We start from the raw sequence: 26,027 nt of genomic DNA on the forward strand, positions 1-26,027 counted from the left end.
GGGCACATCCTGCGAGGCGGCCAGGGACGCAGCCGCTGCGCAGGCCTGCAAGGTTCTGCGACCTGCTTCCTCCCTCACGGCTCTGGCTCCAGGTGCCCCAGGCCACTACAGCGGCGTCCCCATCCCAGAACCCTCTGGGGCTGCCCTCCTGCCCCTGGTCACGCAGAGCCCCAAAGGCCCGATGGGTCCCCTACGCGGCTGCGAGGCTACTGTATATGCCGAAAAGCCTTAACCAGTTACCGCGCTTGCTAGTGCCCCTGGGCCGCCTGGGAGGGACTTTCAGGGTGGAAAATACAGGCCAGTGGGAAGGAGATCTGGGGTGTGGAATCTTTTCATGAGTCTGCCTGGCCGACTGAGTAGGCCAAAGAATGTATGGTTTCAGCTTAGGGAAGAAAGATCTTATCTGCCCTGAGCTCACCCTGAAGGTTGGATGGTCAGAGGGCATAAAGCAGAATCGGGGAGGAAGTCACGAGAACATCTTGGGAACAAGGGTGGACAAGCCTAGTATTTCACAAGTACCACAGAATTGAAAGCCTTAAAAATGTGCATACCTTTGACCCCAGCAATTCCTCTTCTGTATATTTCCCCTACAGAAAAAAACTATGGATGTGACTATTTGCCATAAGTATGTTCAATGAATAATTTAAAAATTTAAGCCAACCCAAGTTCATCAGCAAGGGCTTGGTGAAATAAGCATGGCACATCCACACAATGGGATGTTCCGCAGCCGTTATAAATCACGTAGTTGAAGAATATTTCATAGCATGAGACAATCTTGATACTGTGTTCAGCTGGGCGCAGTGGCTCACGCCTGTAGTCCCAGCACTTTGGGAGGATGAGGCATAGAGGTCACTTGAGACCTGGAGTTCAAGACCAGCCTGGGCAACATGGTGAAACCCCGTCTCTACAAAAACTACAAAAATTAACCAGGGTGGTGGTGTGCACCTATAGTCCCAGCTACTTGGGAGGCAGAGGCACAAGAATCGCTTGAACTCAGGAGGTGGAGGTTGCAGTGAGCCGAGATCATGCCACTGCACTCCAGCCTGGGAGACAGAGTGAGAGACTCTATCTCGGAAAAAAAAAAAAAAAAAAAAAAAGATACTGTGTTTAGTGTGAAAAGCAGACACCAATAGTGTGAATTATGACCCTTTTTAATTAAAAAATTTTAAACAGCTTTATTGAGGTATAATGGAGCTACAATAAACTGCACATATTTGAAGTATACAATTTGATACATTTTGACATGTGTATTCCCCCATGAAATCATCACCACAATCAAGATAGTGAACATATTCACCATTCCTAAAAGCTTCCTGTTACCCTGTGTGATCTCTCCCTTCCCTTCTCTCCCCTCCCCTTCTCCCCAAACCAATTATCTGTTTTCTGAGCAGTATGATTTTTGTAAAAAGAAAAAAAATGTGTATAGACAGAGAGTAGATAGATGCTTAAAACAGTGTAGAGGACAATGATGGGAAATTTTGAAATTTTTTTTGTTTATGTGTTTGTGAAATTGTATGACAAATACAAATTGCTTTTGTAACAACAAGAAGTTATTAAGGTTATTAAAAGCTGCCACAGATAACCCACAAATTGAATATACTGCATAGGTGTTTGATAAATGCCTGTTGGATACTTGCTAGAGGCGTGGAGTTGGCTGCAAGTGTTTTCAGCTGTGGTGGTGATAAATATGATGGCTGAGGGGTACTGACTGGAGGGGTGACTGCTCTAGTGATGATGGCCTTAGGTGTGCTGATGGCTGTAGGAGTGATGGTTGCAGGGCTGATGGCTGCACGGATGTGATGATGGTTGTAGGAGCAATGACTGTAGGGATGATGGTTATAGGGGTGAGAGGGTCATGGGTGTGGTTGGCTGTAATGTCCAGAAGGGTGAAGGCTATGAGGATGATGGCTGGAAGGGTGATAGCAGCAATGGTGGTGACTGTAGAGGTGATGGCTGAAGGATATCAACTGTAGAGGTGATTACCGTAGTGACGATGGCTATAGGTGTGCTGATGGCAGCAGGGATGGCTGCAGGCCTGATGGATGTAGGGGTGATGGCTGTATGGTGATGGCTATTGATAGGAGTGATGGTAGCAGTGGTGATGGTCACAGGGGTGATGGTAGTGGTAGTGATGGCAGTGATGACCTTGAAGATGTGAGTTGACCAGGAGCATTGATCCAACAGGCAGCCAGATGGTCCAACTTCTGGTTTCTGGATTCTGGTCAGTGAGATAAAGGGCTTGAGTACGCCATATAATGTCGAGCTGATTGTCCACCTCTAGGAAGATGGAGCAGAAGGACTGATGATGATCGACATGAGACAACATGGTAGGGACTTTCTCTGACTGTTCAACCCAAGAGCCGTCTGCATCAGAATCTCTGGAGACTGAAGCTTGGACTTCCTTCCTCCCTAGGGGCCGGCAGGGGCTGCGATTGCTGTAAGAGTAGGTCACGTGGCAGGGCTTCCTGTATGCTGCTGCCGCCCGGTGTCCATGGCCCGCACCCCCAAGCTGCCACTGCAGCAGGCAGAGTGGCAGCTGAAGGCTCGGTTCATGCCGTGCCCCCGGGCAGTTCTGGCGAGGCTAAGCAAGAGGCCTCTGCATCTTGACACCTAGGAGAGCAGGGACGGAGTCTCCCAGGGTGGAGGACCATGCTGCGCCGCAAGCCCTCCAATGCCAGTGAGAAGGAGCCCACTCAGAAGAAAAAGGTGAGGAGCATTTGGGGAACTCACATCTTCCTTTCCTCTGCTTGCTTGACCCATCCCTTCCAAGACTCTTGGAAGTGGGAAGAGCCAAAGGCCACATGTTGAGTCTGTAGGTGAGGGCCACTCACCTAGAAGGCAACGGGACAGGGACCCAAAGGTTACAAGAGTAACAGAAGTATAGAAGAGATGTTTAAAATTCTAGAGCAACAGAGTTACAGAATAGATCCTTAGAAGTCTAGAGTCATGCAATTCAACCCTAGAAGAATGGGAAAAAAGATCTAAAATTAGGGGCCAGGATCTTAGATTAGAATTTGAGAATAACAAAATACAATGCTTAAGCTGAACCCTAAGCCTGTACTTAATTATCTCTCCTCTACGCTGGTCCTGCCGCCAATTCTGCCCTGGCCATGGCCTCTCAGGAGCCATCTCACTCAAAGGGCCCCGCTGGGCCGCCCAGCTTGGAGCCATGATGCTCACAGGACCACCACCCCCTCCTCCACTTTGGCCATGGCCCAGACCCTGCCCACTTGGCTCAGCTCTGTGGTAGCTCCCAGGCCCCACCCGAGATGGAGCCAACCTGGAGATGGGGACCTGAGGCCATTCCAGTCTTGGGGGAAAAGGCATCCGGAAGTGCAGTGGGATGCAGGGGGCATACAGGTTCTTCCTGGGTGGGGAATGAGAAATGAAGTTGAGGTGTTGAGTAGGAGTGAAGGCTGAGTTGGCCTTTTTAAAGGCCTGGAGGAAAAACAGCTGTCATGGATGGCTGAGGTGTTCACCCTCCTGGGGCAGAGACTGGACTGGAAGATTCCTTGAAGGCTCTGCCAGATCTAGGATTTTGTGGTTGAATTTGAGGATTTCCAGATTTCTTTGGTTGGGTTTGAGGATTTCTAGACCTAATTCTTTAATTCGATTGAAGGATTCTCCCAGCAAGTGTATCCTACACATCCAGTGGGATGCTAGGACAGTCCCAAAGCAGGCCTGAACTTGGTCCAAGAGGCCCAGGCTATCCCCCGCCAGTTTTCCCTGGAACTCAGCCCAGGTGCCCTATGGTGGATCCCCCTTGTCAGGGGAGCAGCTCAGAGATGGAGGCCAAGGCAGCTGAAAGACTGAGACTCGGGGCACTGGGGTGTGCATCCTGCCCCAGCTCTCAGGTCCTGGGGTGGCTGCCACTTCCGGCCGTATTCTCCCCACCCCAGCTGCTTCTCTAAGGTTGCAGTGGTGGTGGGCGGGGGAGGGGGGAGGTTCATGAATCTTCACACGGGCTCTGTCATCCCCGTCCAAACCCTGCACGGCGCTAGGCCCAGCAGGCCTGCCATTGGCTGCCACTCCTAAGAGAGCAGGGCCACTTCCCCTTGCTTTCTGGCTGGTGGGGGTGGGAAACAGAGACTGCTCTATAGACACTGCTAGGCCTCAAACCACAGGGGCGCTGAGCTGGAGGAAAGTGTGAGAAAGAGCTGACACTTTGACACTGGGACCCTGTGCCACATCAGGAGGATGTACCTAGGGGCACACAGAAGTCAGAAGTCCCCTTTTTCTTTCCCAGCTTCAATTACCCAGATTCTGTGTTCGGCAGGCAAGTGGGCCCCTGGGATTTCCCCAGGTCTCTCCCAGGAGAAGGGGTCCTTTCGGGGACAGTAGTCCAGGCAAACGCCACCCCAACCCCTGCCAGAGCCGGTGACAGCCTCCAGAGCTGGGATGAGCTTGCCTCCACACACTCTGCTAGCCCCAGACTATGGAAATGTCCCCCAAAAGCCAAGCTTCCAGAAGGTACAGAGCACCTTCCCCAGGCCCAGAGGCAGCGGGCTGGCTGAATCACTGCTATTCCCTTCCTTCAGAGGCTGAGATGACGTGGTGGAGAGGAAAGCACAAAGGCAAGAGAGGCCTCTTTCTCTTGCCCCTGCTTCTCCTCTTAGGCCTGCCAATGGAGAATGTGCCAGACAGGGGGCAAGAAAGCTGAGCTGGAATCCTACCACTCTCTAGCTGTAGGACCTTGGACAGCTCATTGACTTTCTTTGGGCCTCAGTTTCCTCGCCTCTGAAAAGGGGGATAACTCCTAATCTGCCCCCCTCAAGAGGTTGTACAGATCACCCAAAAGAATAGATGTGAGAGTACCCTGTCACAAGTGTGCACGTGCACACCACACAAGGGGGTGCCTGCTGTAGGCATGGGTGGGGATAGGGAGACACTGCGAAGAAGAATGAGCCATGCCCCCAGTGCCCCAGTGCTGGCACAGAGAACACAAGACTTACTAGTACTAAGAGCCACCACAGAGTGAGGGCTCATGGGATGCCAGGCATGGTGCTGTGCATCTCTTACCTTGTTCACTCCCCACGACAACCTGGTGAGGTAGGGGCAGATATTGTCATTATCCCTATTTGACACTTGAGGCTCACAGAGGTGAAGCAACTTGCTGAAGGTCACACAGCTGAGAAGCTTCCGAGCAGGGAACCAAGCCAAGATTTGTCTGACTCCAGAGTCTTGACCCCTTCTCACTCCACTCTCTTGTCCTCTTGTTGATCTCAAAGGCGCTAGAAGAGTCTGACGAGCATAAAAGATTCAGCCCATCAGCAAGAGAGCTCCTTGGGGCAGACCCAGATAGCTGTGGAATGAGTGACCTTCCAGCCAGCAGAGCAGAGGAGGGTGCAGGCCCTCTAGAATGGTAGGGCTAGGACATGGTGCCTCCCATGGATCATGAAGGATTGGAGAGGCCCCAGGGTTGGGAGACAGACCTCTTAGCTGCCCTTTGGAGACTTTCACTTCCTTCAAGTTCTTGCTCTGTGAGCCCTTTGATCTGATTTCACCCAAAGGCCAGTGTTGGGGTATAGGAAGTGGAGAGGGATTTTTCCTGGACTTGGTTCCCCTAAGGATGCTCCTACTCTACCACATCCCCATTTTCTCTATGGCTCCCTTCCTACAGCACACCTCTAGTATGACCCCCACACCCCACCAGCATGCACTTTGTATTTTCAGTGGCTCCTCACTGCCCACAGGATACATGCCCTTGGCCTGGCTGGCAAGAGCCTTCCATAGCCTTTTCTACTCCCCCACCCACCATCCCATGACCATGCTCTCAACGTCTCTAACTTTCATTCTTGTTCAAACCCTTCCGAGCTCCACCTGGAGAAATCCTGCCTCCCCTGCATGGCCCAGCTCAGATGCACCTCCTCCACGAAGCCCTGCCAGAGCCCTTCCCCCTCTGCACTCCCAGCTGCTTTCCTAGTAGCTCTGTTCAAAAGCCACCTGCATGCCATCACCACTACACTCAATCCACTGCTAACTTCTACACTGGTGGGGCGGGGCAACAGCCTGAGCTCTGAGGTAGGACGAGCACAGCAACATACTTGGGCTTCCAGAGTCATAGACCTGGGTTTGGATGCTTGCTCTTCCTAAGACCAGCTGCGCCACCCTGCCTAGGGCACTTCATTTCGCATCTTGGTCTCCTCTGCTTTGAGGTGTGAATATGATGCAGGGCTGCGACGAGGCTGGAGTGAGCTGGCACACATGAAGTGCTTGGCAGGATGCGGGCATGCGGGAGGAGTTTAGCCCCTCATTGCTGGATTCTCACACACACAGAGGCGGGGCCTAGAGCTCACAGGGTGCTCAGTATATGCCTGGGACCCTGAAGGAGCAGAGAGGGTAGCTCAGGAGACCACTGGGTAAAACCAAGTTTGCTCAGGAAGTAAGGGAAGAGGATGCTGGCTGGGGCAGTGTGGACCTCTGAGAGATTGATCAGGGCATGGTTTCTGCATGGATGCTGCCTTTTAAGCTGGAATTGAAAAATCTTTCTATAGAAGTATAATATCCATACAGAGAAGTGGATAAATCATAATTGCACCACTGAATGAGTTTCTATAATGTGAACATACCCATGTAGACAGCACTTAGATCAAGAAACAACACTCTCAGAAGTCTAGAAGCTTCCCTCATGTCCCTGCCAGTTACTACACGCCCCCTTTCCCCCAGGGCAGCTGCTATCCTGACTTCCAACAGCACAGGTGAGCTCTGCCAGGCTTTGAACTTGCAGGGGGAACCATGTCATGTATATATACTCTTTGGTGGCCGGCCTCTTTACTCAACCATATGTTTGTGACACTCATCCATACTGTTGGGAACAGTTGTACTGTCTCCTTCCTGGGTACTATTCTTTTGTGTGACTCTGCCACAATTAATTTATCCATTCTACAGATGATGGGCATTTGCGGGTTTTCCACTTAAATTGGAAGGGGGAGAAACTACGGCTGACAGAGAGAAGGGCAGAGTATTCCAGGTGGGGAAATGCCCAGGGTAAGAGGCTGGAGGTGGGTTGTAGGAAAGAGTAAGCATAAACCTACATTCCGCAAGGGACTGCTGTGTCAGACAATGTTCCAAGCACTGTATGCGTACTTGCACATTTCATCCTCACAACAGCCAGATGAGGTCGGTGCTTTTGTCTTCATTCCACTAATGAGGAAACAAACCTAGAGAAGTTAAGAAACATACCCAGTTTACACAATCAGTGGCAGAACCAAGATGGGAACACTTGCCCTGATGTGAAGTGGGCTTCAGAGAGGTTCGATAACTTGCTGGAGGGCACAAATCCAGAGTTGAACTTCTGAGAAAGCTTCCCTCATGCCCCTGCCAGTCACTACATGCCCCCTTTCTCCCACAGTAACCACTATCCCAACTTAAAACAACATAGGTGAGTTCCGCCAGGCTTTGAACTATAATTATACAGGGGGAACCATATGGTGTATATATACTCTTTGGTGGCCCTACATTTCAAATGTATTGTATATTACATTTGAAATATACTAAACATATATTTCAAATGTAATATACGATACAATACATATATACTCAACAATATATATTTCAATATATATTTCAAATGTAATATACAATACAATACATATATACTCAACAATATATTTAGTATATTTCAAATGTAATATACATTTGAAATGTAGCTCTTTCCAAGAGGCCCACACATTCCCCTGAGCCATGAAGTGAAAAGGGGGCCAACAGTGTATGGTACCACCTCCCCCATCAGGCACGACTCCCAGGAAGTCCTCACTCCAAAGGGAAGCCAGCAGAAAAGCCAGCCAAGCTCAAGAATTTCAACTCAACCCTGAGTGGGGGTCACCTCTCTCTGAAAGGCGGTCAAGATATTTGGGGCTGTCCCTGAGGTTGGAGGTAGGCTTGGCAAAATGCCACCCTGGCGGGCCCTGAACCTCGATCACCCAAAGAACATGTGTTCGTCCTTTCCATCTCCCTGGGCTGAGAGTCGCCAGCTGGGCCCAAGACCCAGCACCATCTCTGTAGTCCTTTGTGATTATCTCCTCTCACTTTGGACTAAACTGAGAGAGGGCGACCCTCACACAAGGGTCTGGGAGCCAAAGGCCTTTCCTCCCAGCCCCCAGACTGCAGATTAATGACAGGAAAAGGCCTTGGGAAAGAGCTGCAATTAGAGGGCAGGCAGGCGGTGAGTTTACTCTTCCCCAACAAAGCCGACTTCCGGCCCCATGCCTGCCCTCCTGCTTGCTTTGCAGCCTCACCAGTCCCTAGGGTTTCAGGAGCGACTTTTAGCCTCCTGGTCTGCAGATCAGGCTGAGGGTTGGTGGAGAGAAGGCCACAATAGGCCCCATCGGCCTATAAATAGTAGCCCAGCCTGCCCTCCTTGGGCCCAGGCCAGCCTGATGCCCACCCTCTCTCCGTTCCCTCTTTTCCATGCAATAAGAGGAGGAAGTTATCCAGGCAGCTGCATCCTAGCCATACAAGAGGAGGAAATAAATGGAAGGTGGAGAAGAGAAGGGGAAAGAAACGGAGAAAAAGAGGAAAGAATAGTGGGAGGGGACAACCAAGAAAGGAAGATGGAGGAGATGCAGGTGAACCAGAGTGGTCACCCCGTGGTCATGCTTCCCCCCCTACGCCCACCTATGGCCCCCTTTTCAGCTCCCCAGAGCAACACAGAGGAGGCTTTCTGACTGAGGCTGCAGGCACCCCACCCATCAGGCCCCAATCGTGCTAGCGTCTGCTTGGCCTGACCGCTGACCTAGTTTCTCATCAACTACCTTGCTGTGACTTTTAGGAATGTGTGACCCCTGACCCTCAATTGCTGACTTGGCTTTGGTCAAGACCCTTCAAGAGTACTAAACTGCTACACTGCAGTCCCCAGGAGTTGGGGCCAATTATTTGTGTGTGTGTTGGTGGGGGACAGGTGATATTGCCCCTGCCCTGGGAGTTTGTCACTGGACACACACAACCCCTTTAGTAGGAAAGAGGATGTGAAACCTTCAACTTTGTGTGGGTTTGGGGCTTCAGTTCCTCAAGCCCTTATCTCGGGTGTCTGCAGTCTATCCCACTCTATCTGTCTGGCCATCTGTGAACCCTGGTTCCTGTGTGTATCTTCTGGTCTCGACTGTTTATGTTGATACAAGCTCAGCCTTAACTTCTTGTGTCGAGGGCCTGTCCCCCTTACCTGCCTTGCCCTGGTTTCTGGCTGCTACCTTGCATGTGCATGCATATATATTTAAGAAAGCTCACTAGGCTGGGCTTGGTGGCTCACGCCTGTAATCCCAGCACTTCGGGAGGCCGAGGCGGGCAGATCACGAGGTCAGGAGATCGAGGCCATCCTGGCTAACACGGTGAAACCCCATCTCTACTGAAAATACAAAAAATTAGCCGGGCCTGGTGGCGGGCACCTGTAGTCCCAGCTACTCGGAAGGCTGAGGCAGGAGAATGGCATGAACCTGGGAGGCGGAGCTTGCAGTGAGCAGAGATCTCGCCACTGCATTCCAGCCTGGGTGACAGAGCGAGACTCCATCTCAAAAAAAAAAAAAAAAAAAAAAGGCAAGCTCAGCCGGGCGTGGTGGCTCACGCCTGTAATCCCAGCACTTTGGGAGGCCGAGGTGGGCGGATCACCTGAGGTCAGGAGTTCGAGACCAGCCTGAACAACACGGTGAAACCCGGTCTCTACTAAAAATACAAAATAAAATAAAATAAAGCTCATATCCTGAAAAACATCTCATCAACACAGACCACAAACAATAATAGGTCATGCCTAAAAGTCCAAACACTGGCAAATGTCACGGTTGTCAGCTCATCACATTAGTGGCTAAGATTAAAAGCTGAGAAGAAAGAGAAAATGGTGTCTTTCTTCTACCAAATTAGCCCCAATCACGTATGTCCTAAATCTGTGGGCCCCTTCTGTGAGTAAGCCTCTACTGTGCTTTTCCAGAAAGTGTCATGCCAGGTCTTGATGGCTTCTAGTCAGATTGTCTTGCTCTTCTTGGGACACAAATTCATCAGGCTGGAGACCCCAGTGTGTTTGTTCCTATCACTGTGACTGGGGACCTGGCTCAGAGTACACCCAGGACATGGAGGCCAGAGCCACGGGTTTTGGGAGGGATTTGCTCAGTTACACACTGGGCGATGTGCTCTTGGATGCTGAGGTATGCCTCTAGTAGTAGATACATGTTTACTCTGACTCATGTAGTCTTTCACTCCAGGATTCTGGGGACCAAACTTGAGGAACTGGTGGAATTTCAGGCTAAGTCTGAGGCCCGATTGAGGTGTGAAGCTCTTCAGGTCAGGAGCTCGGTCTGTGGCCAGGGCTGGGGTGAAGAATGGGATGAAACCAGGTAGTGCCAAGAACATTGAGGTGCTTCACCCATTAGCCTGGGGCTCCCAGGGCAATGTGGCTCTGCCAGCTCTGGGCTGTGGGTATTGTGTGGTGGGGGGAGGCGAGTATGTGGGCCCTCGGGCAGCCATTTAGCCCATTGATTGCAAGACCCACGCTTTTTCCAGCTCTCCCTTCAGCGCTCCAGCAGCTTCAAGGATTTTGCCAAATCCAAACCCAGCTCCCCCGTGGTGAGCGAGAAGGAGTTTAATCTGGATGATAACGTGAGTTTCAGGGCATCCTTGGGGGATCTGGCTGCAGGCCCTGGGCAGGGGAGTGGTGGTGGGAGAGAGGAGGGTGAAGAGGAGATAGAATTGTTGAGGCAAAGCCCCCTTTAACACAGAGGGTCCACCTCTCCCCACACCAAGCACTCCCCTGCATGCATTCCTTTCAATTACACTTTAAATAGCAAACTATTTATAAATTTATAGGGCTAAGGACATGGCTGGGGCTAAGAGGGGAGGGGATGGGGGCCTCTCAGTTCCACCTCCTCCAGCTTCTGCTGTGACCCCAAGGCCTCTTGTGCCTCAAGTCCCGGACCCAGGCAGGACCACCAGGGTCCCTGGATCGCCTCTTTTGTTGTCACAGATTCCAGAAGATGACTCAGGTGTCCCCACCCCAGAGGATGCTGGGAAGAGTGGCAAAAAGCTGGGGAAGAAGTGGAGGGCAGTGATTTCCCGAACCATGAACAGGAAGATGGGCAAGATGATGGTGAAGGCCCTGTCAGAAGAGATGGTGAGGCCTGGGGATACAGGGGAGGGGGTGTCCAGGGGGCCTGGGGACCGCTCTGGCAGAATGTGAGCATGACCACCTCAATAGCCACTACTCAGGCCTGAAGGCCCTATTTGATGCAAGAAGGAAGGTCACATGGGAGGGGAAACTCACTTGCAGCCACGGACAGGAGCCAGGCACAGTCTCGACGGGGCAGGAGGCTGGCGGGGGAAGGGGTGGAGTTTGAGAAGGGATGAAAGTCTGGGCAACAGGGCTGGACACAGTGGCTCATGCCTATAATCCCAGCACTTTGGGAGGCTGGGGCCAATCACTTGAGGTCAGGAGTTTGAGACCAGCCTGGCCAACATGGCAAAACCCCGTCTCTACTAAAAATACAAAAATTAGCCAGGCGTGGTGGCACACGCCTGTAATTCCAGCTACTTGGAGACTGAGGCGGGAGAATCGCTTGAACTCAGGAGACAGAGATTACAGTGTGCCGAGATCGTGCCACTGCACTCCAGCCTGGGCAACAGAGCAAGACTCTGTCTCAAAAAAAAAAAAAAAAAAGAAAAGAAAAAGAAAAGAAAGAAAGAAAGAAAAAGAAAAAAAAAGAAAAGTCTGGGTAAGGGATGCTTCTTGAGGAGGCAGGCCTGGGACAGGGGCAGCTTGAAGAAAGATGAAATGGCCTGAGGCAATCCATCCACCTCAAAGCTTTGCTTTGGAACTTCCCTGGGATTGGGAAGGCCTATTTTCTCTCATAGAATCCCTATAAGAGAAAACAGATTGGGCACAGTGGCTCACACCTGTAATCCCAGCACTTTGGGAGGCCGAGGTGGGTGGATCACCTGAGGTCAGGAGTTCGAGACCAGCCTGGCCAACATGGCAAAACCCTGTCTCTACTAAAAATACCAAAAAAAAAATTAGCCAGGCATGGTGGCGGGTGCCTGTAATCCCAGATACTTGGGAGGCTAAGGCAGGAGAATTGCTTGAACCCGGGCGGCGGAGGTCTCAGTGAGCCAAGATCACGCCATTGCACTCTGGTCTGGGTGACAAGAGCAAAACTCCGTCTCAAAAAAAAGAAAAAAAGAAAACAGAGAAGGCTGGCTTCAGCCCAGGGAGGAAAGTTGGCACAGACAGCTGTGGGGCAGGCATGACCCAAGAAGCTTAAATCACACAGTGGATCTGGGTTGCCATGGCTCTAAAAGGAACCACTGAGGCAGTGGTGTGCTGGAGTTGGCTCATACTGGGCTTATACCAGCTCACGAGAGCAGTTGGTCAAACTGTCAAAAATTTTGCAAGTCAGTTGTTAAACACAACCATTATTAAAAATCAAATTAAAGAAACTTACAATTCAGTTAATTATATTTTTTAAAAAAGGTAAACTGGGTGTGGTGGTGTACACCTATAATTCTAGCTACTCAGGAGGACGAGGCAAGATGATTGCTTGAGCCCACTAAGAGTCCAGCCTGGGCAACACAGGGAGACTCTGTCTCTAAATAAATAAATAAATAAATAAAAATAAAATTTTGTAAAAAAGAACAAAGGTAATACAGTAAATCTTCAAAACTCATCACTTCCTAATTCTTGTACTACCTTTTACTGTTATCAATGCTGCTGAGGTTACGTGCATCCACAGCATCTTCATGGTGGAAATAGCCTCGCCCTCATTTCAGACAACACGTCCAGTGATGTCAAAATGGTAGCTTGACATTGGCCGTGGCGGGGAGTGTTTACAACACAGGAATTGGCAACTCATCAGGGCCAGCTGTTAAACAGTTACCGCCTCACTGAGATGTGGTGAGGTAGGGGGAGCTCTGGAGTCTGGCTTGGTTGTGGGTTCCCTTGGGACTTGAACCTGAATTCCCTTGGCCTGAGTTTACAAATAAGGAGTAAGTAACCCTTGGGCCTTACTCCTCATTTGTAAACTCAGGCCAACAATACCACTTACCTTCAAGTGTCACTGTAAGGAGTCAGTGAAATGGCAGGCAGGCCTGGCACACAGAAGCACAGGCAAAAGTGGTTTCCTCTCCAGCGACATTTTCTGCCCAGTTGTGCAGTAGCAATGGTTGAGTCCAGGTTGTGCCACCGTGGTCTTTTCTGTATGTACGTCGGCACTTGAGGCTGACAAAAGCACATCCACATGGCGCCCTGGTTGAGCCTGTTTCTGTGAGGTAACCAGGGCAAGGACTGTCACTCTCATTTTTACAAAAGGGGAAGAAACTAGGGCTCAGAGAGTGCCATTCAGCCTATAAGTGGTAGAGTTGGGGTTTGAGCCAGCCCCCAGCTCTTCACCAAGCCCAGGCCCATTTCCTCAGCTTCATGCACACCCCAGCAAGGCTCCTTAAAGCTTCCCACCTACCCTCCCTGCAGGGAGACACTCTGGAGGAGGGCTCTGCCTCCCCGACATCTCCAGACTACAGCCTGGACAGCCCTGGCCCTGAGAAGATGGCGCTGGCCTTTTCTGAGCAAGAGGAGCATGAACTTCCGGTGCTCAGTCGCCAGGCATCAACAGGTGAGTAGGGGATGCAGGGGACACCTGCCAAATCTGGAGGAAAGGACTGGGTTACAGCTGTGCTGGTGGCACGCTGTCTGGGAGGGGGGTAAGAGAAATGAATGCTTACTCTTTGCCTGCTGGGAACATTCTCAGCCCTCTTCACATTAAATCTTCTCAACAACCTCATGGGGCCAAGTACTGTTATCCTTGCTTTATTGATGTGGAAACGGAGTCTTAGGGAGGTTAAGTGACTTGCCCAAGATGACCCAGTCTTGAACTCAGATGTACCGTAGAGGAACTTCCACTTGCTATCCCCAGGCCCTGGAGAGGCCCACGGGCAGAGGAAGAGTCTCAGTCACCCTCTTGGACCAGCTGTCCCCACCCTTCCAAGGGGAGCTAGAGGCTACAGCTCCCTGGGCCTCTGATGCCCCAGTCGGGGGTGGGCGTATGAGGTCTCCAGCTGTGAAGAGTCAGCCTCTTGACCCTAGACCATAGTTGCTGGGCTCAGGGCATCACTTGGCATCTTCTAGAAGTCCATGGGGCAGGACAAGAGGTGTCAGCAGGGAACTCCTCCAGGCAGGAGCTTTGAGTTCTGTAGGCCCATTCAGCACTGCCTTTCTTGCCCCTCAGGTCCACTCCAAGTTTCCTTTCTCTGGCTCCACAGACACTTCCCTGCCCCCGACTGAAAATCATTCAAACTGCCCACTACTCTGTCCTTCCCAGGGAGAAGGAGCCCAACTGAGTTTCTATGTGACATTGTAACTAAACATTGAGTTATTAAGCAGGGAAAGTCAAATATAATGCAGTGGGTAGCTTCCTGGGTGGAGGGAGCATTGGAGTGGGAGTCAGGGAACATGGAGTCTAATGGACTGACTCAGTGCTGCCAATTATAAAATGAGAAGCCTTGAGCAGTTCACTTGGTCTGTGTGACCTCAGATTTCCTCATCTGTTCATTGGAGTGTTGGCCCAGTCGTTCTCTAGAGGCCCTCCTAATTTGCCCATTCTTTGGTCAGTGAGCCATTTCTCCTCCCGTTGCCAACTCTTTTCATGTCCAAGGGCCCAGAGGTGAAGCCGTGCTCCTGGTTGGTAGCCAAGGGGGTGGCTCAGAATCCCTTCTGCAGTGTAAAGCTTGCCAGAGCCCAGCTGCCGTCCCAGTGTATACCCTTGGGATTTCTAGGCAGGCCCCCTGGAAGGCACCTGCTAGGCACTGTCTCAGCTGTCCTAGGACAAAGGTGAGCCTCCTCCCTGCCCCATCTCCTGCAGGCAGTGAGCTCTGCAGCCCCAGCCCAGGTTCTGGCAGCTTCGGGGAGGAACCACCTGCCCCCCAGTACACAGGGCCTTTCTGTGGCCGGGCACGAGTCCACACCGACTTCACTCCCAGCCCCTATGACCACGACTCGCTGAAACTGCAGGTAAGGTCAGAATCTGGGCTTCTCTGGAGCCTGGCAGGCTGCGCCCAAAAAGGAAGCTGGACTGAACCAGGCTATGACAGTGTCAGTGGAGGCCAAGGCCCCCCATCTCCTATCTCCCTTGCTCCCTTCTCCTCTCCTCTCCCCCAACAGAAAGGAGATGTGATCCAGATCATTGAAAAGCCACCTGTGGGCACGTGGCTGGGCCTACTCAATGGCAAGGTGGGCTCTTTCAAATTCATCTATGTGGATGTGCTGCCCGAGGAGGCCGTGGGGCATGCCCGCCCCAGCCGCCGACAGAGCAAGGGCAAGAGGCCCAAGCCTAAGACCCTGCATGAGCTGCTGGAGCGCATCGGCCTGGAGGTTTGAGCTTGGACCTCACTAGTATCTAGTATCGGGGAGGCACAACTGCCCCAGGGATGGGGACCAGGAAATGACAGCTATGCGTAGTTGGGGAGGACCTAGGCAGGGGTGGCTGGTAAGCAGCTGTGCCAGTGGCCTGCCTCTGCCCACAGGAGCACACGTCCACCCTCCTGCTCAATGGCTACCAGACACTGGAGGACTTCAAAGAGCTGCGAGAAACACACCTCAATGAGCTGAACATTATGGACCCACAGCACCGGGCCAAGCTGCTCACGGCCGCCGAGCTGCTGCTGGACTATGACAGTGAGTGGCTTTAGGAGCGGCCTGGTGAGGGTGTGTGCCCACCAGCATTCCAGGGAGGGGAGGCTTGCCCTGGCTCTGCCTTCTGCCATGCTCTGCCCTAGGACTGCTCTGCAATGGAAAGGTACTTTCCACTTGAATTAGAATTTCAGGGAAAGTGTATGGGAGAAAGGAGTTGTAGGCATGATTGGGCCCAACCCCCTTTGGATCAAAGGGGACCCTTAAGGCCAAAGAAGGCAAAGCCTTACTTGAGGCCTCAAAGCTGAGTAATAACAGAGCCAGGATTCAAGCCCACTGCCTGGCTCCAGCTTAGTGCTAAAGAAGTGTGAGCTCCTGGACTGCAGAGCTGGCCTGGAAACAACTCCTACCGGCTTCTAAGCTGGAAGCAGTGAGGAGAGGGGCAGTGGGTGGCAGGTGCCCAGAGGGAGAGGCTGCCTATGGTGCATTTCCCAAGGTCCCTACCTCCACCCCCATATTCTGTCTCCCCCTCTCGTCCCTGGCAGCTGGCAGTGAGGAAGCTGAAGAGGGCGCCGAGAGCAGCCAGGAGCCAGTGGCACACACAGTGTCGGAACCCAAGATGGACATCCCGCGCGACTCAGGCTGCTTTGAGGGCTCAGAGAGCGGGCGCGATGAGGCAGAGCTGGCAGGCACTGAGGAGCAGCTGCAAGGCCTCTCCCTGGCCGGGGCACCTTGAGGTGGCAGTGGCAATAGGCCAAGGCTGGGACCCAGCTGCAAAGGCTGTAGGAGTGGGCCCAGCCTCCCGTGGTGGCCCAGGCCCTGAGGACTGGCACTGAGCCTGGCCCTGCTTCCCCACGGACACTTAGGGCCGCAGAGGCCAGGCCAGGGCCCTACAGGTTCCAGGCTCAGCTGGAGTGGTTGGGGAGTCGCCCAAGGGCACATCCCACCTGCCTGAGCCCCACCCTCCACCAGCGACTGACAGTGCAGCCCCTCCTGGCACCAACTGCTCCCCCGCCATGGCCACGGCCACAGCAAGCGGGGCACTGGGAGACCCTGCCCATGTCCCTCACCAACAAGGCCTCCAAATCCTCCTCACCCCCACACAACCTACCCCTGTCGCACTGCTCCTGAAAAAGGGGCCAAGTCAGTGTTTCAGGTCAGTCTAAAAACCCTAGGGAAGCTGGCCATTTAAAAGAACCCAAACTGACCATGGGTAAATCCAGTTCCCCTAAATAAGGCCTGAAGAAATCCACAGGTACCATTCCCACTTTCCTTCTCCTTAGCTTTCTTAGAGGTTTGGCCACTAAATCTTATGAGACTTGAACCAAGTGGCTTCCTCTTTCTAGGCTTAGGACTGTTGGGTTAGAATGGGTGATCACTGAAGGCCTTGCCTGCTCTGACATTCTGTGACATTAAATGTCTATTCTCCTGTTACCTGTGGCCTGGGACACCAGTGGGGTTTATCGAGGGGACCAGAGGGGCTTCAGGCTTTCAGATGAAATGGCTCCTCCTACTCACCCACTTTATTCCTCCCCATGTAACTCAGGACAAGCTGCAACTTCCCCCAGCTTAACACAATGCCCATACCTCATACGACACTCGCCCTCCCGTTCCATCCCTGGCCCCCTCAAACAAGACTTCTCACAAGGCTGATTGCAGATGGTCAAACCTGGCTTCCAAGGACAGAATTGCTTCTCGGAAGCCAGCTGCGGATCTGAGTCCAGAGCTGGCCACTTGTGTGGGTCCTCACAAGCAAAGAGAGCACTAAACTTGACATTGGGGGTCCACCACTCCAACTTTGCTTTCTGAAGGTTTTGGTGTACATTGAGCCCCAGAAGGAAAGGAGAATATCTGTGAGTGGGGGCCTCCCTTGACCCCAGTACCAAGTCTGTGCCCTGAATCCCCAGAGTAGCCCTTCCCTGGTGCCCAACTGGCCTGGGGACAAACAGCGTCCACTACATCTAGGACTGCCGGCTAAGTGGACACACGTCTTGACCTCCTACCAGGAACTTTGGTAAAAGCTAGCTTTGGGGAAGGGGTTGGGTGTAAATATGAGAGGGTGGAGGGAGACCAGCTGGTAGCAATAAACATGGGTAGAACTAAATTACCGTCTCCAGTTATCTTTTCTATGGAGAGAGGGTTGTGGGGAGGGACAGACTGGTCTCCTTCAAAGCTGACCTCAGCAAAGTGTCCCTCACTATCCTTTCAGGTCCATCTTTCCCTTCCCTTAAATGTTCAGTGCCCTTGACTCTGCTGACCTAAAGCTCCAGTCTGAAGCCATAGCTGGCTCTGCCCTTCCCTCTAACCAGCCCTCCTCAGAACAAGGCTCAAGCTCCCATGACCACAGGCTTTGTTGGGGTCCAAGAGGTGTAGGGGGGAATGGCTATTTCCCTCATCCAATAACTGTTCATTTTAACAGGACCCTTAAAGACCTTCACCTGTATGAAGAAAGGCCTGCACTGAGGAGCTGTCCAGGATCTAAGAGGGGGAGATTTGGGGTCAGCATGGCCTTTCCTCTGAAGTCACCTTTTCCTGGCCCCCACCCTGTACCCACTAAAGCAGTACCATCTCCTGGGAGGTAGGATGGAGATGAAGACCCCTAGCTTCCTTTCTGTTTCTGCCAGAATTAACTGCATTGGGCATTGGGAAGGGGGTTACTGGAGGGAGAGCTGCCACCAGAGTGAGGACAAGGCCACTTGACTTCCAGGCCTTGTTCTCAGCTGTGTTCATCCCACCGCCCTTAGTGACTGGGGGTGCCAGGAAACTGCAAGCATGATCCTCACCAAAGATACAAGAGCCCTAACAGCCTCAAAGCCCCAAGGGTACTGAATAATCACAGTCATTTAAGGAGCACCTCCACTTGTGCCAGGCACTGAGCACTTTACATATAGCATCTCCTGTAATCCTCACAGTGTCCCCCTGAGGTGGGTGCCCTCATCATCCCAGTTTACAGAGGAGGAAACTGAGGGTTGGGGAGGTTGAAGAAGTTGACTAGAAAGTAACAGAGCAGGAGTCTGCCTGACTGCAGAGCCCATGTTCTTAACTCCTATGCTACAATGCTTCTCCAAAGGCCTCATCCAACAAGCATTCAAAAGTCCTGGGCACTTTGGAGGGCAAGCTGACTCTCTGACCCAGCCATTTCCCTTCTAGAATTTAATCAGCCGCATAAGTGCGGTAACAGCCACATAAGTGCACAAATACCTATGGACAAAGATATCTACAACAGCTCTGTCTGTAATAGTAAAAAATTGAAAACAACACAAATGGGGAATTAAATGCTTTATGGTTTGTTCATATACCACGCAGCCATGACACATGATGTTGTAGAAAAATATTTAATAACATGAGGAAAATCTTTGTGCTTTTTTATTCTTTGATTCTATTTATTTTTCTAGAGACAGGGTTTCGCTCTGTTGCCCAGACTGGAGTGCTGTGGCACAATCATGGCTCACTGCAGCCTTGAATTCCCGGGTTCAAGTGATCCTCCCACCTCAGCTTCCTGAGTTAGCTGGGACTAGAGGCATGTGCCACCACACCCAGCTAATTTTTGTTTAGTTTTTGTAGAGATGAAGTGTGGTTATGTTGCCCAGTTGCCCAGGGTGGTCTCAAACTCCTGGGCTCAAGCGATCTTGCTACCTCAGCCTCCCAAAGTGCTGGGATTACAGGCGTGAGCTACCACACCCAGCCTTCTTTAATTTCAAATTTGAAAATTACACAAATAATGTATAAACATTTTAGTTGTAGAATAAATTTGTGTTATAGCAAGGGGAAAAGCAAATCCTAAAACATTATTAATAGGATGATTCCATTTTTATTTTAGAAAAGGAGAACATATACATAGAATAAAGACTATGAAGATCTGCACCAAATGACTACTACTGGTGATCTTGTGAGGCGTGTGGGGTGGGACTAGGGGAGTGAGGGAGAAAAATGCTTACTTTCTACATTCTTGTTTTATTTGCACTTCAAAAGTATTATTTTTATATCTATGAAGAAAAGGAAACTGCATTTCAATTTTTGAAAAAAAAAAATAAAACTAAATTAACAAATAAATAGGGCCCATGCCTCTGGCCTCCAATATGGGACAGTAGCAGCAAAATCATTATCCTGCTGCCTTTTGGCACACGGTTCTGGAAAGATGAGAGGTGAATAATGGCCAAAGTGCTTAAAATCCATGCATACCAGGGTGCACCTATCAGAGGAGATTCCTAAACCTTTTAAAACCCCTGTGTAATAGGTATTGCTCTAAGCTGGGGAAAGGAAAAGATCAGAGAGAGAGGAATGCTTGGGAACATTATGTTTGGAAATCCTCTCCTACCCTGGGGAGGCAGCTCAGGGGTGGGAGTGTGTCTCGGATATCAGGCCCAGTTTGGCGTATAGGATGATTACAGGCTGGAGGTGGGTAGCTGTGCAAGGACCCCAAGGATCACAGGAGTTTGGGAGGGGCAGGTGAGGTGGGGCATCAAGTGAATGTAGAACAGGCCAGGGCCCGAGGGGCAAGAAAGGCAGTGCTGAGCAGGGCCACAGGGCCCAAAGCTCCTCCTCCAGGCAGGGCTGCTGACACCTATTGTCCTGCCTCATGCACTTCTAGAAGATGCCAAGTGGTGCCCTGAATCCAGCAACCAAGGTCTAGGGTGCAAAAAGCTGATTCTTCACAGCTGGAGACCTTACACGCCCACCCCAGCCTGGGACTTCAACAGCCCAGAGAGCTGTAGCCTCTAGCTGACTCCCCTTGGAAGGGTGGGGACAGGCTGGTCTAAAAGGGTGATGAGGCAAGCTCTTCTTCTGCCCGTGGGCCTCTCCAGGGCCTGGGGTGAGCAAGTAGAAGCTTCTCTAGGGTAGTTGAGGCCTAGCACTTAGGAGCTCAGGCCTACCTGAGTTCAAGTCTTGGCTGTGTCACTTCCTAGCTGGGTCACCTTAGACAAACCACTTAACCTCCTTGAGCCTCCGTTTCCACAACAATAATGTAGGAATACTAGCACTAGCCCCATGGGACTGTTATGAAGATTTAATGTACTAGCATAAAGTCCTTTGCACAGTGTCCAGCACAAAATAAATGCTCAATGAGTGATAGTGTGTCTGGCTGCCTCGATTTGCTCCATCCTGCTACCTCCATTTCACTCCTTTCAAGGCCCATCTGACCTTTGACTCCCAGTCAGTATAGTGAAGTGACCAAAAGCAAAAGGCCTTGGAGTTCAAATAAAGTGTTTTCAAACTCTTGCTACACCAGTTACTAGTTATATAACATTGGGTAAAGTACATACATATACATTTCTTTTCTGTGGAACAGGAATAATGATCTAATAATACCTATCTCTTGGGGGTCTTGAGAGAAATCAATCAGATAACTCGTACAAAGTTCCTGGCACATAGTGACATTAAATGGCGGCTATTCGACTTTTTTGTAACCTCCAAGGTACTGAGCTCAAGACTGGGCACAAAGGCCATGTCAGTACATGCTTGTCTGAGGACTGACTGATGTTCAGACCTGTCATATCCCAGATACCACTGATGTCCAGGCCCCCAAGAGGTATTGGGATTCAGGGGTAGAGGGTGCCAGCTCTGGTACCCAGAGAGGCTGGTAATGAAAGAAAACCCACTTGAGGAGCCTGGGGCAGCCCTGGCTCTGCCCAGTCCACAGCAAGTTGATCAGCCCTGGGCATTAGACTTACTTTAGGCAACTCTCTTGGACTTCTAGGGGCGCTAGAAAGAAGAGAATAAAGACCAAATTTCAGAAGAAAGAGTTGAGTCTAGCCAGCTCCTCACCAGTTCAGAGTTAGAGCCACCTTCTGCATCTCCTTCCTATCAGGAGAAGCAGCAGGAGGCACCAGCACAGCCCAACTGAACCATGTCCTCCCTTACTTGCTTCCTCTGTATCTCACAACCTGACCTTAGACTACCCCAGCAGGTTCTGATCAGCCCCCCAAAGGCCTCTGCAAATTCCCTCTCCTAAACCCCAAACCCTATGGCACTGTGATCTGATACATGGCACTGAGGCCCCAGCCCCTATGAGTCAGTTTCTAATTTCCTACTCACAGAGCTCCCTGCCCACGGTTGGGCCATGAGAGACCTAGGCATTAAAACAAAGGCTAAACGAGGTTTTTTACGGGAAAAATAGGCACTGATCACCATCGTCTCAACAAGGCCCAACAAGGCCCTTCCCCCCTCCCAAGTCAGGAAATTCAGGATGAGGTATGAGGTTTCCCACTGGGGAAAAGAAGTGGCTCTCCCACCTCTCCTTCACAATAGAGGCTACCATAGCTTCTCACACAACATTGGCCATATTACATATTATTCAGCCAACAACACAATCAAGTGGGAAGGAACTGCCTCCCCTCTAGACTCAGCCAAGACTCCTCCTCCAGGAAGGACCTAAATAAATGGAATTCTATAGCACTTGATATGTAGGCTTCACCTTTTCCTATAACTTCACAGTGACCAATATAGCATTTGTATACCATTGCCTCTGGGACCTGCCAGGGATAGCGTCAGAAAGAGCCCAGAGCAATGGCCCTCACAAAGGGAAAGCCAACTTGACTGTGGGAACTTAGCAAGGCAATTTCCTGACTTTCTGTGCTAAAGAAACCACATCATCAGTTCAACCTAAATGCAGGGGTCTGGAGAGAGACTTAAGAGAGTTAAATTTAAAACAAAAATCCAACAACCAGCCTCATATCAGCCTGACTACATATAGTCAGTCCTCTGTATGCCTAAAATGGAGAGCTTATCAGTAATATTCATCCCAAATGGCAAATAATCCTAAAAATCATTGCTGTTTCTCAACTTACAAGGGTTGGTACTGCAATTTCTCCTAAAGTTAACCCTAGCATGCAGTCAATCTTCAACAAGTATTTATTGAATATTAAATAAATGAAAGCTTCATTTCATTCAAATGTCATTTGCAGTTATTCCAACTCTTTTATCTGTCTACACCCGCTTGACAGAGGACCAATCGGTTATGCCACAAAGCTCTCTAGACTGGGAGCCAGTACATCTGGGTTCTGGTCTTGGCTCTAACAGTAACTCTCTATGTGACCCTAAGTTACAGTATTTAATTTGAGGGAGAAAGAGAAAGAGAGAGAGAAGCATAGACTACATGATCAATATGTTCCTTTAAGCTATGTCGTTCAACAGAATCTGTGTTTTATGACAAATAATCATCATGTCTCCTATTTGGGCAGAAAACCCCAACCCTTTTAACCAAGTTGGAACAGCTAAACAGCTGAAGATGGGCAGGGGCTGGCAGAAAAGGCAGTGAGAAGGCAAGCGGAGGAGCGTGAAGAAAGTGAAGGGCTTGGAATGTCAGGGAGGTAATTCTACTCTAGATTCTAGAGTTGTAAAGCCACTTCTAAATCAAGGGCCCCTTCATTTCCTGGCCCATGGTGAAGTGTGAGCTCTAAGTTCTAATTTATTAATCAATCAGAAAACCCCTTAACACCTGAAGAAAAATAGATAAAAGATTAGGACAGACAATTTACAGAGGAAATACAAACGGTAATAAACATAAGGCAGAGGAGAGGAGCAGAAAGTGTTTAACTTCGCTATTAATCAAATAAATATAAACTAAATAACACTGAGATATAAGTTTACAACTATCAAATTACCATAGGTTTAGGTCGGGCACGGTGGCTCACGCCTGTAATCCCAGCACTTTGGGAGGCCGAGGCGGGCAGATCACTTGAAGTCAGGAGTTGGAGACCAGCCTGGCTGACGTGGCAAAACCTCATCTCCACTAAAAATGTAAAAATTAGCCAGGTGTGGTGGCGCACACCTGTAGTCCCAGCTAATCAGGAGGCTGAAGCAGGAGAATCGCTTGAACACAGGAGGCGGAGAATGCAGTGAGCCAAGATCGTGCCACTGCACTCCTGCCTGGGTGACAAAGCGAGACTCTGTCTCAAAAAAGCTAAAATAAAAATTCAAAAGGTTTAAATGACATGGGTTGATTAGAGTCTTCTCTGATACACTCCTGGCAAAACAAATGGGGACAGCCTTTCAGTAAAGCAGTTTGGCCACATTTATCAAGAGCCTTTAAAAGAGCATTCCCTTTGACTCAATAATTCCACTTCTAGGAATCTATCCTAAAGAAATACTCACAGACACACCCATATTTAAGGAAGTTCATCACAGCATTATTTGTAATAATGAAAAATCAGAAACTCTTAAATGCCTGACATGTACACGTTACAAAGTCATTAAGAAGTATTTTCAGCTGGGAGTAGTGGCTCACGCCTGTAATCCCAACACTTTGGGATGCCGAGGCAAGTGGATTGCTTGAAGTGAGGAGTTTGAGACCAGCCTGGCAAAATGGCGAAACCCCGTCTCTATAAAAAAATACAAAAAATTAGCCAACTTTGGTGGCATGTGCCTGTAGACCCAGCTACTTGGGAGGCTGAGGCAGGAGGACTGCTTGAGCCTGGGAGGCGGATGTTGCAGTGGGCTGAAATCGCGCCACTGCACTTCAGCATGGGTGACAGAGTGAAACCCTGTCTCAAAAAAAAAAAAAGTATTTTCAAATAATCTAATGATATGGAAAATACTAAGTTAAAAAAGCGGGTTTATAAAACTACATTTATAGTCTAATTCCAGTTATGTTTAAAAAAACATGTGCACAGAAAAAGACTGCCAAGAAATGCACCAAAACATTAATGGTGATTATTACATCTTGGTGATGAGGTTATGGGTGATTTTTTCAAATCTTACTATTCTGTACTTCTCCAATTTTCAAAAATGAGCTTTAAATTTTTAAAAAAGCACATTAAGGGTGTAAGGGGAGGAGGATGTTTATTTTCTCTCCAAGCTTTCCAAATATTAAGGGTTAGAAAGGGACCCTTGAGATAATCTAGTCCAGTGGTTCTCAAAACTAGCAGCCCTAGCACTCCCTTGGTATATGTCATATTTTGAATGCATCCTTTGCCGCCCTGAAATGAACTTTATAGTTAATATGACCTGCTTATGCACATAATTTCAAGAACAGTAATATAATATACTAATTAGACTATAAAGAAGAAAAAAAGTAATTTATAATAGGATATGTATTTCAATGTACAGATACCTAAGGCAAGACTATACTAAAGCATATAATAGAGTATGAGGTGCTTCTACCTATATGTAAAATCACTGTGAAAGCAATCTCTATAAATGAAGACTCATACAGGTATGTTATATTGGCAACTTAAATACCCATGAATGGCACTGTCGTCAGTGACATGATTTTCAAAAGTTGTGAGCAACTCTTAGTAAAGTTTTGAACAAAATAAAATATCCTCTTCCCCCAATGTACACAGTTGTTGCATTCCTGGAAATTCAGTGTATATATTAAAACTGTAAAAACATTTCGTGTTCATTTGTAAAATAATTAGGTCTAGCTAATTATACCAGGTTTTTCCATCTACATTAACGTATAGAACGTTGAAAGTTTTACTGATGTAGATTTGCAGTTCCCATTGCCCTTTCATATTAATCCCAAATATAAAGTTTATAATGATTCTTTTTTCTGTGAGCTGGGTTTGCATCCTTTAAAACAAATGATATTCCGAGTTGTAGCCTTTGACACTGTTTCTAAAGCCTATCACCAAGAACAGCAAGAGATTCCTAGAATGTATTCTCCAAACTGACACAAATGCTTTTTGAATTACTGGGAACATGACTCTTCTTTAGTAGCACCAAGGCACGAGAACGAATTATCATTTTTTTAAAACCATTTACTGTGCTCCCTTGGTGATTTTCCCTGGCCTGGCCCCAGCTCAGGAGTATAAAATGAACTGAGCTGGAAGAAAAGGACTAACAGGGCCAGGCCATGGGGAGAGGGGAGGGGGCTGGGTTGCTAGGTTACTACTAGAGCCAATCGAAGTGGTCCCAGAGGGGTACCAGATACAGGACAGGTCCTTCTCTCTGCCCCACTAAGTTTAGGGCCCTCTCAGAGGAAGGGGGTCAAAAGGTGGGGGAGGGAGGCCAATCACTCACACTAGGCACAAGTAAAGAAATGAGGCAGAAGCACAAAGAAACAGACAGCCTTGTATTTCTAAAACCATTCAAGGCTCCTTCATTAATTGGCTTCCCCCCAAAAGAAAGATTTCTTTATTAAGAAATACCAGAGAGTGAAAAACCCCCAACACATACACATTTGTAGGCTCACACAAAAGTGCAGAGATTTACATATTAAATTGCATTTAAGTTAGAAAATAGATTTAAAAACAAAATACTTTTTTTCTCCAACAAAGTAAAGAGATTTGGTCAGTAGGAACAGGTGCTTTATGGGTAAAGGCAGGATGGTCAGGACAGGGAGAATGGAATTTAGCTGCTACGGAATCAAAATCCACCTCTAACCCAACCTCACTCCTGGGGTAAAAGCAAAGGAGGAGATGATGATCTCAGCTAGGGCCAGGAAGGCCTCAGAGCTGAATGGACATGAAGAAATGGCTCACCACAGCCA

The 26,027-nt window shown here is 49.5% G+C and overlaps 1 protein-coding gene and 1 long non-coding RNA gene across 2 annotated transcripts; one reads left to right on the top strand and one right to left on the bottom strand.

Annotated features, from left to right (window-relative positions):
* Positions 1-1,148: 1,148 nt before the first annotated feature.
* Positions 1,149-3,874, bottom strand: LOC134736002 (uncharacterized). The gene is made up of 2 exons (XR_010119619.1): positions 3,281-3,874; positions 1,149-2,831 (listed from the first exon to the last, which is right to left on the bottom strand). It is a non-coding gene; the product is annotated as an uncharacterized lncRNA (long non-coding RNA).
* On the top strand, positions 1,164-17,699 carry SASH3 (SAM and SH3 domain containing 3). The gene is made up of 8 exons (XM_055267405.2): positions 1,164-2,706; positions 10,489-10,584; positions 10,949-11,095; positions 13,442-13,583; positions 14,829-14,977; positions 15,128-15,337; positions 15,490-15,640; positions 16,141-17,699. The coding sequence occupies exons 1-8, from the start codon at positions 2,650-2,652 to the stop codon at positions 16,329-16,331; spliced, it is 1,143 nt and encodes a 380-aa protein (XP_055123380.1). The 5' UTR covers positions 1,164-2,649; the 3' UTR covers positions 16,332-17,699.
* The last annotated feature ends 8,328 nt before the right edge of the window (positions 17,700-26,027 follow it).

Source organism: Symphalangus syndactylus, chromosome X, assembly GCF_028878055.3.
Source record: "Symphalangus syndactylus isolate Jambi chromosome X, NHGRI_mSymSyn1-v2.1_pri, whole genome shotgun sequence".
Lineage (NCBI taxonomy): Eukaryota > Metazoa > Chordata > Mammalia > Primates > Hylobatidae > Symphalangus > Symphalangus syndactylus.